The 11,104-nt window shown below is 39.7% G+C and overlaps 1 protein-coding gene across 3 annotated transcripts in view; it reads right to left on the minus strand.

Annotated features, from left to right (window-relative positions):
* FAT3 (FAT atypical cadherin 3) overlaps positions 1–11,104 on the minus strand; it is a 339,730-nt gene that overhangs the window by 89,876 nt on the left and 238,750 nt on the right. For all 3 annotated transcript variants that reach the window (XM_035895315.1, XM_035895314.1, XM_035895313.1), the window contains one exon: positions 4,343–4,482. In XM_035895315.1, the coding sequence (XP_035751208.1) occupies positions 4,343–4,482 (140 nt within the window). The remainder of the gene's footprint in view (positions 1–4,342; positions 4,483–11,104) is intronic.

The raw sequence follows: 11,104 nt of genomic DNA on the forward strand, positions 1-11,104 counted from the left end.
TTCCCTACCCTTTGGCCGTGGTCCTCTAAGCAGAGCTTTTCACCATCCTCACTCAGGGTGATTGATAAGCTCCTCTTTGTTAAGAAACAATCCTATAAAGAAAAGGTGTTCTCTGAAAGGTGAGACCAAGTTTGGTATCCTGAAACTCTCAGCTAAAGGTCAATCCTGAGCAGAAGAATAAACAAAAGTCCACAGCCTTCTGCAAGGAGAGACAGAAAGGGGCAATGAGCAGTAACTTCTCCCATCTGCTCTTCCAGCCTGGTTGGCTCCAGCTGAAGGTAGTACAAGCAACCATGCATTGATCTACAAAAACTTTTCAGAGGGAACTGCATGTTCCTCTCTGAGTGTCCACTCTACTGGGAAATAGTGAGATGGTTTTGCAATAAGGGAAACCGAGACACTTTTTGCCTCCTAGCTTGGAAGCATCAGCCTTCGTGCTTTAAAGCATCTTTTTTATAGCAGTTAGGACAATGAGAAAGAAGGAGAAGGCAAAAAAAAAAAAAAAAAAAGAAAAAACAAGAAGTAAAGCTGTCTGTTTCATATAATACCATGACTCCAGGAGGCTCTTCTTAAAAAAAAAAAGAAATTGATAAAAGTGAAAAATTATCATCACTTAGATGATTGTTCCCCACTGTACTGTACTTCTGTGCGTATTTTAGCAAAACTCAATGGCATGCACTACAAATAAATAAATAAATAAATGCTATTCCTATGTTGTGCTTGGATGCAAATGACCTGAGTCCTTCAGTAAAAAATGGAGGCTTTGGTACAAACCTGACTCATCATGAGATCAAGAGAACCTTTAACGTTACACAGTCAGTCAAAACTGTGGCAGACGTGGGCATTTAGATACCATTATACTGATTTCTTGCCAGGAGGTTCCTCTCTCTGCTCCGGCGAGGGCAAAAGACCCTTTCCCAGCCCAAAGAGAGGTGGTGGCAGTGGCGGGGAGCAGGGTCTCTGTGCAGAGCTGCTGTCCCAGCTTTCTCCAGCATGTGGGATACAGAAGCCCCATCCCCTCCCCAAGGCCAGCAGCTCGCCTGGCAGCTGCAGGAATCAAGTTTAGCAGGGATTTAGAGCCAAGGTACGCCTTCAGCCTTTAATAAATTACCGCGTGGCCTTGAGCAATAATGAATTAAGCTAAGGGAAAAAAACCAAAGCTCTTCCTGGCTAAGTCAGAAGACTTAGCCTTCCTAGAAGTTAATCAATGTGACAGAAGCTTTATACCCACACTCCAAATATATAAATCAAGCGAGTCAACATTTCTTTGTCTTTGCCCCCTCCACCCCTCCCCGCCACGGCTATGCGGCCAGGACGGCCGGGGCTCAGCTGCACGGGCAGCCCGGTGAGTGGCAGTGGCTCAGCAAGTCCTGGCGCTCTGCGTCTCCCTTTGGAGACTGCATTCCTTTTTGCAATCCTGATCACACCCAAACCAAATAGGCTTTCAGTGGCAAATAAAGTTTTTTTAAATTTTTAATATTTTTTTTTTTAATATTCCTTATGTTCTTTTTGCCCCCTTTCACAACAGCGAGCTGCTAATACAACAGATGTAACTTCTAAATTAAAATTATTTCCTTCCTCTCACGGTACAGTAGTGAACCATGTGCGCAGTAAGGCATGAAGGAAGCGAACAGTTTATCGGAGTTTCAGCCGTGCAGGAACATTGCTGAAGAAACTTATGTGAGTCCGTGCCAGGGATCATGTTACCGAAGCAAAAATCTTTGGCATTTTTACACTGTGTTTTACCACCTCCAACTGTGTAAGAGACAAAAGGCCAGGAAGAGATAAAGGGAAACAGGTGGGGTGGAATGAAAAGCAAGACTGTTCCACTTGGCACGGCGATGATCAGCTGCTTCATAATGAACTATGGCACTTTGGGGGGGGGCTTTATATGATTTTATTGTTATACAAGGGGATGAATTTGTACATTTGCTTTCTCCCCGCTTCCTCCTCTACCATACCTTCTTGAGACTATAGTGAAAATCGCATGTGGTACTACGTATACGAGACAAAATACTTAAAATGTCATTGTATGAAAACTCAGAGCAAGGCAACTGAGAGCCATCAGTAGGTGCTTTTTTGATTCTTTCTAGGACATATTTTACTTAAACTATCAGTTTGATTTTTTTATTGTTGTTCTAAACGGAAATAAAGATGAATAGGGTCACCAAAGGCTCCAAAAGGTGGTCAAAAATATGGTATGAAGGTTTTGTAAAAGGGAGAGATAATTAGGCAGGCCATAATTCTGGCAGCTTTGAGATAATGATCACTTTTAAAATCTCTGTTGTAAAGAGCAAAAGAAATGCATTCTCAGTTGTCCGGGCCGCAATTAAATACTGGAGAGAAGGAGGAAAGAAGGGCCCGCACCCACTGATGATTAACTAATGCTATGCTATTGCAATCTTAAATTACTAGCTTACATTTTTAAATAGGTCACATCACTGTTACAAAGAACGCTCAGGCTTTTTTTAGTATGCAACAGCTTTACTGAAATATGTTTTTACCATATGTTTTAATTAAAAATGTAGGGTTTTCATCAAGATAGGTTTTGAGGACTGTCATGGGGGTCAATTTATTAAATCATAAGCATCAAAACCAATAAACATAATATCCACGAGAAGAGAAATTACTTGTATCAGCATGTTTGAAATTCCCTGTGCTTTTTAATATTTGTTTGGCTGAAATGTTTACAAGAAAAAAAATGTCTTGTTAGGGATTCAACACCACATTTCTGAAATGTGGGCTGAGACTGTCGCCAAGATTAAAAAACAAGCAAAACAAAAAGCTACTCAAGGGCTGAAGAAAATGCCTTATGGAAAGGGAACGTAAAGAGGTCAGTCATTCTCCTTCGCCTGTCTACCAGAAGACTGGGAGGTGATTTGACTGTTCTGAGTAAGTGCCTTCCTGGGGAGAAAATACTGGTTCTTAAAGAGCTCTTTAATTGAGCAGGGAAAGGCATAACAGGGAATACAGGCCAGATATAATCAAGTTAAAAATAAGGGATGTTTTTAGCAGAGATGCAATTAATTACTGAAACTAACGGAAAATAGCAGATTTCCTACCACTTAACTTACTATCAAGTGATGTTTTCTTATCAAGAGTGGATTATCAGGAGAAATTACCAGATAGAGATACTTAGGCAGAGATTTTAGGGCTGGTTATGAACAGGAATTCAAACTGAGAAAGCACTCAGTGATTTAACAGTCTCTTAGGAAAGTCGGTGTTGTGACTCAGTGAATACAGATTTACAGCTGAACCATTTGAGCAAAAAGGCAAGGTAAAACAGAAGCATCTGCGTGTGCATGCATATATGTAAATATAAAAAATATTCAGGCCTTCCATCTGCATTATAAAGAAGCAAATAACATCACAAACCTATTTTTTTTTTCATTTCCTCTGTAAAACACATTTAATCTGGGATTTGAGGCTGCACACAGGTGTCCTCTACCAGTATGTATTTTTCCATATGTGTCAAGTAATACTCTGGCTATAGGCACACTTTATACTTGGGCAGTAATTCAGATGTAGGATTTCAGGCCCTAGGTAATACATACCCCACAACCCTACCTCATTTGCTCTTTGGAGTCTCCCTGCTGCCACCTGGACTGCCAAGTCCCTGTCCCAGTGCCATGACCCTGACCATGTCCCAACTCCAGACTGGTTTCCACCAAACAGATACCCAGGCTCTGCATCAGGGTCTCTCCAACAAGGATGTGTCAGAGCCAGCATTACCCCAGCCCTTCACGTTTATCTGACCTGACTTTTTAATTGCTGAAAGGCACTGACCCTGATAAGCAAGTCTGGTTTTAAAGGGTTCACTGGGGCTTTTCCCCGGAAGACAATGTAATCACAGGCAGTGACACCAAAGGAGAGATTCTTTCAATTTTAAGTTTCCCCTCTGAACAATTTCTTTTCTGAACAATTGATCCTGTGTCCCACATTTGGGTCTTGGGAGGATGAGAGGTATAAACTCCATTTAATACGATCAATAGCAATATTCCCCTACACCACAGAAGCGCTATTGTATTTTGGACCATTACGGGGTGATACAATTGTCAAAACCTAAGCTTTGCCGCCTGTGACAGGGATTCCCTCAGCTGGAGGAAGGTGAATTATTTTTGTATGAGCACAAAGAGGACAAAAGGAGAAATACCGCTTTGAAACATTCAACAGACGACTCCTTACCACCAGATGGAAAGGCTCTGAAAAATATCCCCTCCATTAGTTACCAGTGGTCTCAAAGGATGAGGTTTTATTTGAATGGCAAAATTATTAATTTTTATAGCATTAACACCCCACTAACAAATTAAAAACTTGCCAAGAAAGGAACGTGATATTCTACCTGAGTCGTGGCAATGTTTGTTCCATCGGTGACCTCCACAGTCATATTATATATTGACCTCTGCTCTGCATCCAAGGGCTTTGCAATGACAATAGTGCCCACTCCCTTCTCCGCGTCGAAAGAACTATCGTAATTCCCTCCTAATTGTTGCACAAAAATACAATGAAATTAGCCATCTCTGGAAAATTTCCATTGAAAATGTTCCTAGAAGTGGGCATATCTGTTTACTGGCATCCATCTTAACGGCTTGCCTTAGCATACACAGTACATCTACTGATACTTCTTTGTTCATAACTCATTTATATTTCAAAGCACAGTTTGTATATTGGAAAGCAGATATCATTAAAATGCACTGCAAGAAAAAAAAAATCTAGCAGTATATTTAAGTGAACCATAACTGAGTCTATAAAAAGAATCAAATGGCTATAAGCCCATAAGATGTGTGCCCTTGTAGTTTGGATAATGAACAAGCACAATTATCTTTTTGTATAAAAATCATTTTAAGAGGGTTTTATTCTGCAAATTTTATTTTCAGGACATTCTCACTGATGCTCGTGGGTGCAAAGACTGTCAACTGAGTCTTTAAAAATTACAATTATAATCAATTTTAAAAATGCAAATAGAGATTTGTTATGTTAATTTCAAGGACAACGATAATTACTGGCAGCAAAGGTCAACTTCTACTAGTCTTTTAGGAATTATTTAAATAGATCTGACAGGATACACATCATAAATTCCTTTCCATTAAAAAAAACCTCACAAAGCACTGTTCTGAAACTAATATTCCCTTATCCTGTCACACACTGAATGATGCAGCAGTGGGAAAACCCTCCTGAGTCTCAGGTGAAAGACAAAAAAGGAAAACGAAAAAAAGTCTATTAAAAAGTAGGAGAAAGCCATAAATAAACTGAGATTAAAGGGCTACAGGACTTCTCAGCCACAGCCATAGTTTATAGATTAGAACCACTCATTACGTTCAAAAGTAAAGCACACACTCCCCATTGCTAAGCTGCTTCTTCCTCACTCTTCTATAAAGTGGAATTTATTACAAGTTGAGTCTGAAAGTTTTGGAGGCTGGGGACAGGGAGAGGTGGAACACAACACTGCTGACAAACGAACTCTTAAGCTCTATTCATCACACAGAAATGCAATGCCACTAGCTACAGTCTCTGACAACCCAGTTCTACAAAATGGAAAAGGCTTTCAAACCCCACTGGTTAGAAAACTTGTGTAAGAGCTGCTCTTGGGATTAGATTCACAGGTAGCATTGACTTAGCTCCTGTGCGATACATATGGAGAGAGATATATTTGAATGGCTGGCGTATTACCGCAAAATGGCTCTCATTTTAAGGCTGGGGACAGAGAAGCAAAGGGGACAGTCTTCCTTGCTCTACCATCAAGTCTTGCATCTGCATGGTTCGCTGACAAACAACCAGCATTATTCTCAGAAGGTCACGCATTTAGTGAGAGGGAAAGGGTTTTGGCATTCCAAGACGCTGAAGATTAGGAGGAATCGCAGTGAAATCACAGCCCCTGAATTCCTTAACATGAAGACACCCTCACTTCTCTCTCCACCTCTTGCACAGGCTATTGCAAAGAAAGCGTAAGCTAGAAGAGGCACTGCTCTGTCCATACCTGCCTTGGAGAAGAAGAAAAGGCGAGGAGGAATAAGAGTGCAGGGGATCTATGCAAAGGGAAGGCAGAATTGGTGAACTGCCCACTGAAATGAACCATAGACTTCCCCATGCTGAATTTGTCTATATACATATATATAGTTCTGAGCCTAATAGATGCAGTTCTGGTTCTTCAGGAAAACACTGACACTGGATCTGCTATGATTTATGGTGGATAGAAACATTGCTTCTTCCCTAACGTCCTTCTGCAAGCCCAAATTGCATATTTTTCTCAATTGATATATATATATTTAACACTATTTGATGCCAGAAAAAAAAAAAAAAAAAAGGATAATTGTCCTTGACATTTAAGCAATACCAAGGTATTTGGACATTGATCATATCTTCAGTGGTTTTTTTTTTTTTTTTTAAAGTTATTCTGGAAGAAAAAGATGCTGTCTCCCATTAATGTTTTAAATTGATTTACTTGAGAAAGAATCATACCATGAAAACCAACTCTGAAAAAAAGCCTCCTTTGAAGAAGAGAGTTTGAGATTCTTGCAAGGAAATCTCTGCTGAAATGAAGCTAGCCTTGGGACAGTAGGCACTTTACAAAGAGAATGTTTCATACTGATAACCATGAAAACAAAATGAAAGCCTGTACTTCAAGATGCTTAATAACCATCTTAATGAGCAATCAAAAATTATATGCTATCAACTGGCACACAATTCCAAAGAAACCCTGCCTTTTAAACTTCCAAGAAGTAAAATGGAAGGATTATTAATAAATGTTTTAAATGCCCTTCCTTTCCTGGCTTAGAGCTGAGTTTGCAGGGCACTACACAGTGTATTGCCAATACATCGACTTCTTCAAGTCATTTTCATTATGTGCAGTATATTCTTCCTTTAAATTAAGAACTGAATCCATCATATGAGTTTTTTATACACTATTCACATCTTCCAAAATGGTCTAGTGACAAACAAATAAATCTTGGTAGCCAGCCACCCCACTCTAGCTTACACTTGTAACTAACCAGGCAATGCACTTCATTTTACATTGATTAATTTTCTATTAAACAATGCAGAAACTGCATCAACCACTGAGACAGAGATGGATCAGAGAACATCCTGCTGTGAGATTTGTGATTATAATTTTTTTTTGTGTGAAATCCTGATTTATTCCTGATTCAGTCTGGTACATTTTAAACAGACCACAGTCAGCTGTTGACAATGAAGATCCACTCAGATGGCTGAACTTCGGCGAATATTGCCTGAGCTATTGAGTCCTGCCTCTCATCTGGAGTACTAGAGGTGGTCTGGAAATGCTTTGTGTGGGTCTTCAGCCTTCACACACCCTCAGAACAGCTCCTCATGATGAATGCTTCTGAAGTTGCACTTAAGCACTGAAGAATAATTAATGAATTAGGTATAAATGCTGAACTCTGAGAGCTTTATAGACATGTTAAGTCTATGCAAGGCCTACTATGAAGCACCCAGAGAAGCACCCAACAGAATTATCATTGAAAGGCAGGTGTTGAAGACGTATGGAGAGAGAGAGGGAGTTGTGTAAAAACAAACAGTACTTTTCTCTTAAAAACTCCTGCAGTTGAACTATTCTGGGAACGCCATGTGAAACCACTTCCTTCCAAAGGTGCTCATGTTGGGGTCGGAGGGCTGAGCCTGTAGGAGGCGACAGCTGAGGAGGTGTCAGCTTCACACATTTCTGGGGTACTCAAGGCCGGTTTTTGAAAGCATGCTGCCATCTAACTCCCAACCCTTTTGAAGCGAGCCTGTCTGTAGTGCTGTAAGCTCCTGCAGTATCAGTTTTACCAATGTTACTATCGGCCATTTAACATTTTCTTTGATCACAATCTTAGGATGAGAGAGGGGCTAAGGATGATGAGATTTTGTTCAGCTGCTCACGTTTATTAATGTAAATTTTTATTACTTACTCCATTTTCTGACATATAGCACATGCTTTCCTTTTTATTGTCTACTAAAACCTGCTTTCAGATACAAGATACGTAGAAGCTGTATTTGCTAATGTACTTGCAATTGCATTAGGAAAGAAATATTTTAAATGAAGGTAATACATTATGAGTTCCTCGGGCACTTCGGGAAAATCAACAATAAAGAAGGCAAGTTGATTAAACTTGCAAGTTGGCTAGACAGGTTGTCCCAAGGAAACACTGTAACACTGAATGACCTCAGAGAGATGTGGACTAGCTGTTGTTTGTAATGCCATTGCACGCTAAGATGTAATGCTGATACATCTTCAATACAGATTAAAGATTTCCCTTAAAAAGTCTGATTAAACTGAAGCACTTAGAGTGGGATTTCAAAGCCCACATCTACTTGCAATGCCATCTTTGGATGAGAAGACTTAACAGGTTGGGATGATATAAATTAATCTAGAAAGGGCTTTTTCTCTCTAACTGACTGTTAAGATTCCCAAAGACACCTAGCGCAGATAGTTAGTCCACACTTTAGATACCTAAAGTTAAGTGAGATGATTTCCACCCTTACTTTCTTGAGATTGATCGTAATGCTCTTGCATAAGCCCTGGAAGCATGATATTTCTACAACCAGGAATTTTGTTATGTTATCTGAAAGCATGTTATAGCTTAGAGTTTCCAATATAACTCCAGCCAATTCCAATATCACACTTGGGACGGCTGTAGAAACAGCCCCTGGTACAATAGGTCTTATTAGTTGACCCTCACTACAGCTTTGTGAGACTTTTCTAGCACAGCCCTAATTTTCCATTTAACAGTTGGTACAGTATGGTCAAGAAGGAGATCTCCGGAAATTGCACTGAGACACCTCTGAGCCAACAGACTTTAGGTTGTGTTCTTGGTATAGAGTAGCCTTGGTTACATGTTCTGGCTGAATCTGGAGTGTTACCTTGGTTCTTAGCTTGTTTCTTGGCTTCATAGTTATTATGAACACATTTTTCTTCTGACAGAAGTCTCGTATGCTTTGGAAAGAATTAATTTTCCTTTTAACAAAAAAGATATTTAGAAAAAAAACCCAAAAACGCACTGAACCTTACATGACTAACGGTAGAGGATCTTCTGATGTAAAGCTTACCGCTCACTCATTTGGTGCAACAGACAGGCCAAGGAAAACTTCCTGAACTCTTAAAAGGGGTTTCTAGAGGTCAGCTGGAGAATTTGCCTAAGGCAAGATATAACACAGATCTGGCATCCTCACTGAATGCCAGTGTGGTTTTGATTTGTTTTTCTTTTTTTCCCCAAACATATTCTGCTTGTATTTTGATTATTGCATTTGCTGCAAGCAATGAAATTTTTTGTTAGTTCTTTTCCAAGAGGGCATTCCTTTTTGGGAAGATGCTGAGCCTCCCTATGTTTCTATCAGCTGCTGATACGTGGTTTAAGACAGGATTACGCTGCTGTGAGAAACCATTTTCTCTGAGAAGAAAACATGCCAGCAAACCTGGAGGACTTGTAGGCAAATGAGTCCCATGTGAGGACCTTTCTCCCTCTTTTCCAGTGGAAAGATCCAGAAGAGTCAGATTGAATATACACCTCAGAAATATCTGATGACTGTGGAGAATCAGACTTGTTCAGTCTCAGATATAAAGATGGATCACACTGAACTCTGGAGGACATCCCCAAATCAGATACAGCTAAAACCTGGCAAGAGTCTTCCTTCTCTGGTAGATAGCAAAGAACATACGTGCTCCACATCCAAACTTAATAAAGCCAGGATATATTGAGATCTTCACACAAGTCTCATATGGCCTACCATGCCATGATGGATGAGTGGAGAAGAAGAGAAATAAAGGAGATGATCTAACTTAGAGAATAGTCTTCTAAACCACATATTTCTCAGGGAAGAGAGGATTCTTACTCTTTTTGCCCCCAAGTAAACTAACACCACCAAGGACGGTGATGATAAATTGGGCCAACTGCTACAATTCTTGCATTGCTCAGAGCAGAGAATCAGAGGAAAATGCAGAAAACTAATCCACCCTGAAACTCAAGGGAGAGTCTGAAGTACCTCTAGGATTTTCAGAAAAAGCAGCACAGCCAAAATTTCCAATATTTCTGTTTTCAAAAAAGATGAAATAAACTTAGTGACTGCCTCAAGAAATACAAATTCAACTACAGACTGTTGTTAATCATAACATAATAAATATTAGTAATATAGCATGCAAATGTTTATTCTCTTATGTACTATATCACGCTAAGAAGAAGGAAATAATGCAGACACTGAACTTGCAGATAAAACTATTGTAAGGAGAGTCAAAGCTTTGGGTTTGCTGCTAAGAAGCTGAAGGTAAGGACATAAAAAGCAGAAAAGAAATCAGAAATGTGTTTTAGCTAGTTCTCAGAGAAGGAGGCTCAAAGGAGGCTAGGGAGCTACATGTTTTTGACATTAACAAAAATTTGCAGCACCGTGAAATAAATGGACAATTCATTAAAATGAATAGCTCTTAAAATTATTGCCATTTAAGCACTCGTGATAAAAAGTTCTGATATGCTTTTAAAATTTATCTGCTCTTACAAAGGCATAGGCTGGGGGGAAAAGGAAAGATAGAGGGAGGCCTGTTTGGAGAATCAGAGAGATGTTGTGCAACATGCTACTTAAGCAAAAACCAGCACCATGCAGCTTAGCTCCAGTGTCAAAGTAGTCACCACACCATTCCCACCACTAACAAAAGAAGAGACAGACAGGGCTCAATTTACCTGGGAAAAATAAAGGTCTCTGACTTATTTTGAAGTTCCCATTGAAAAAAAAATAGTTTCTCATAAATGGCTGAAAAAATTTAACACAACTGAAACAACCTACATTCATGTCTTCCACATTGTGGGATCTGCATGAACTGAGAATGGCGTTGAATGCAGTCTGAAAACAGAAACCAGGCATGACACCTCAACCATTCCCAATTAAACAAACAAACAAAAAACCAGGCAAGCATCCTGTTCCTCTCCCGTCCGTGGGGGGAAGATGATCTCCCTGCCTGCAAGGCACCTTCCTCTCTTGGAGCTGACTAACTCAAGAACTTAAACAATTATTTAAAGTGTATATAATTTAGGTGCAAATTAGATGCTGAAGTTAGGCAGACAGAATACTACAAAGCCAAACTTCATCTGTCTTCCCTCCTTTTTTTTTTTTTTTTTTT

This window comes from Egretta garzetta, unplaced genomic scaffold (genome assembly GCF_000687185.1).
Source record: "Egretta garzetta isolate BGI_Z169 unplaced genomic scaffold, ASM68718v1 scaffold255, whole genome shotgun sequence".
Taxonomy (NCBI): domain Eukaryota; kingdom Metazoa; phylum Chordata; class Aves; order Pelecaniformes; family Ardeidae; genus Egretta; species Egretta garzetta.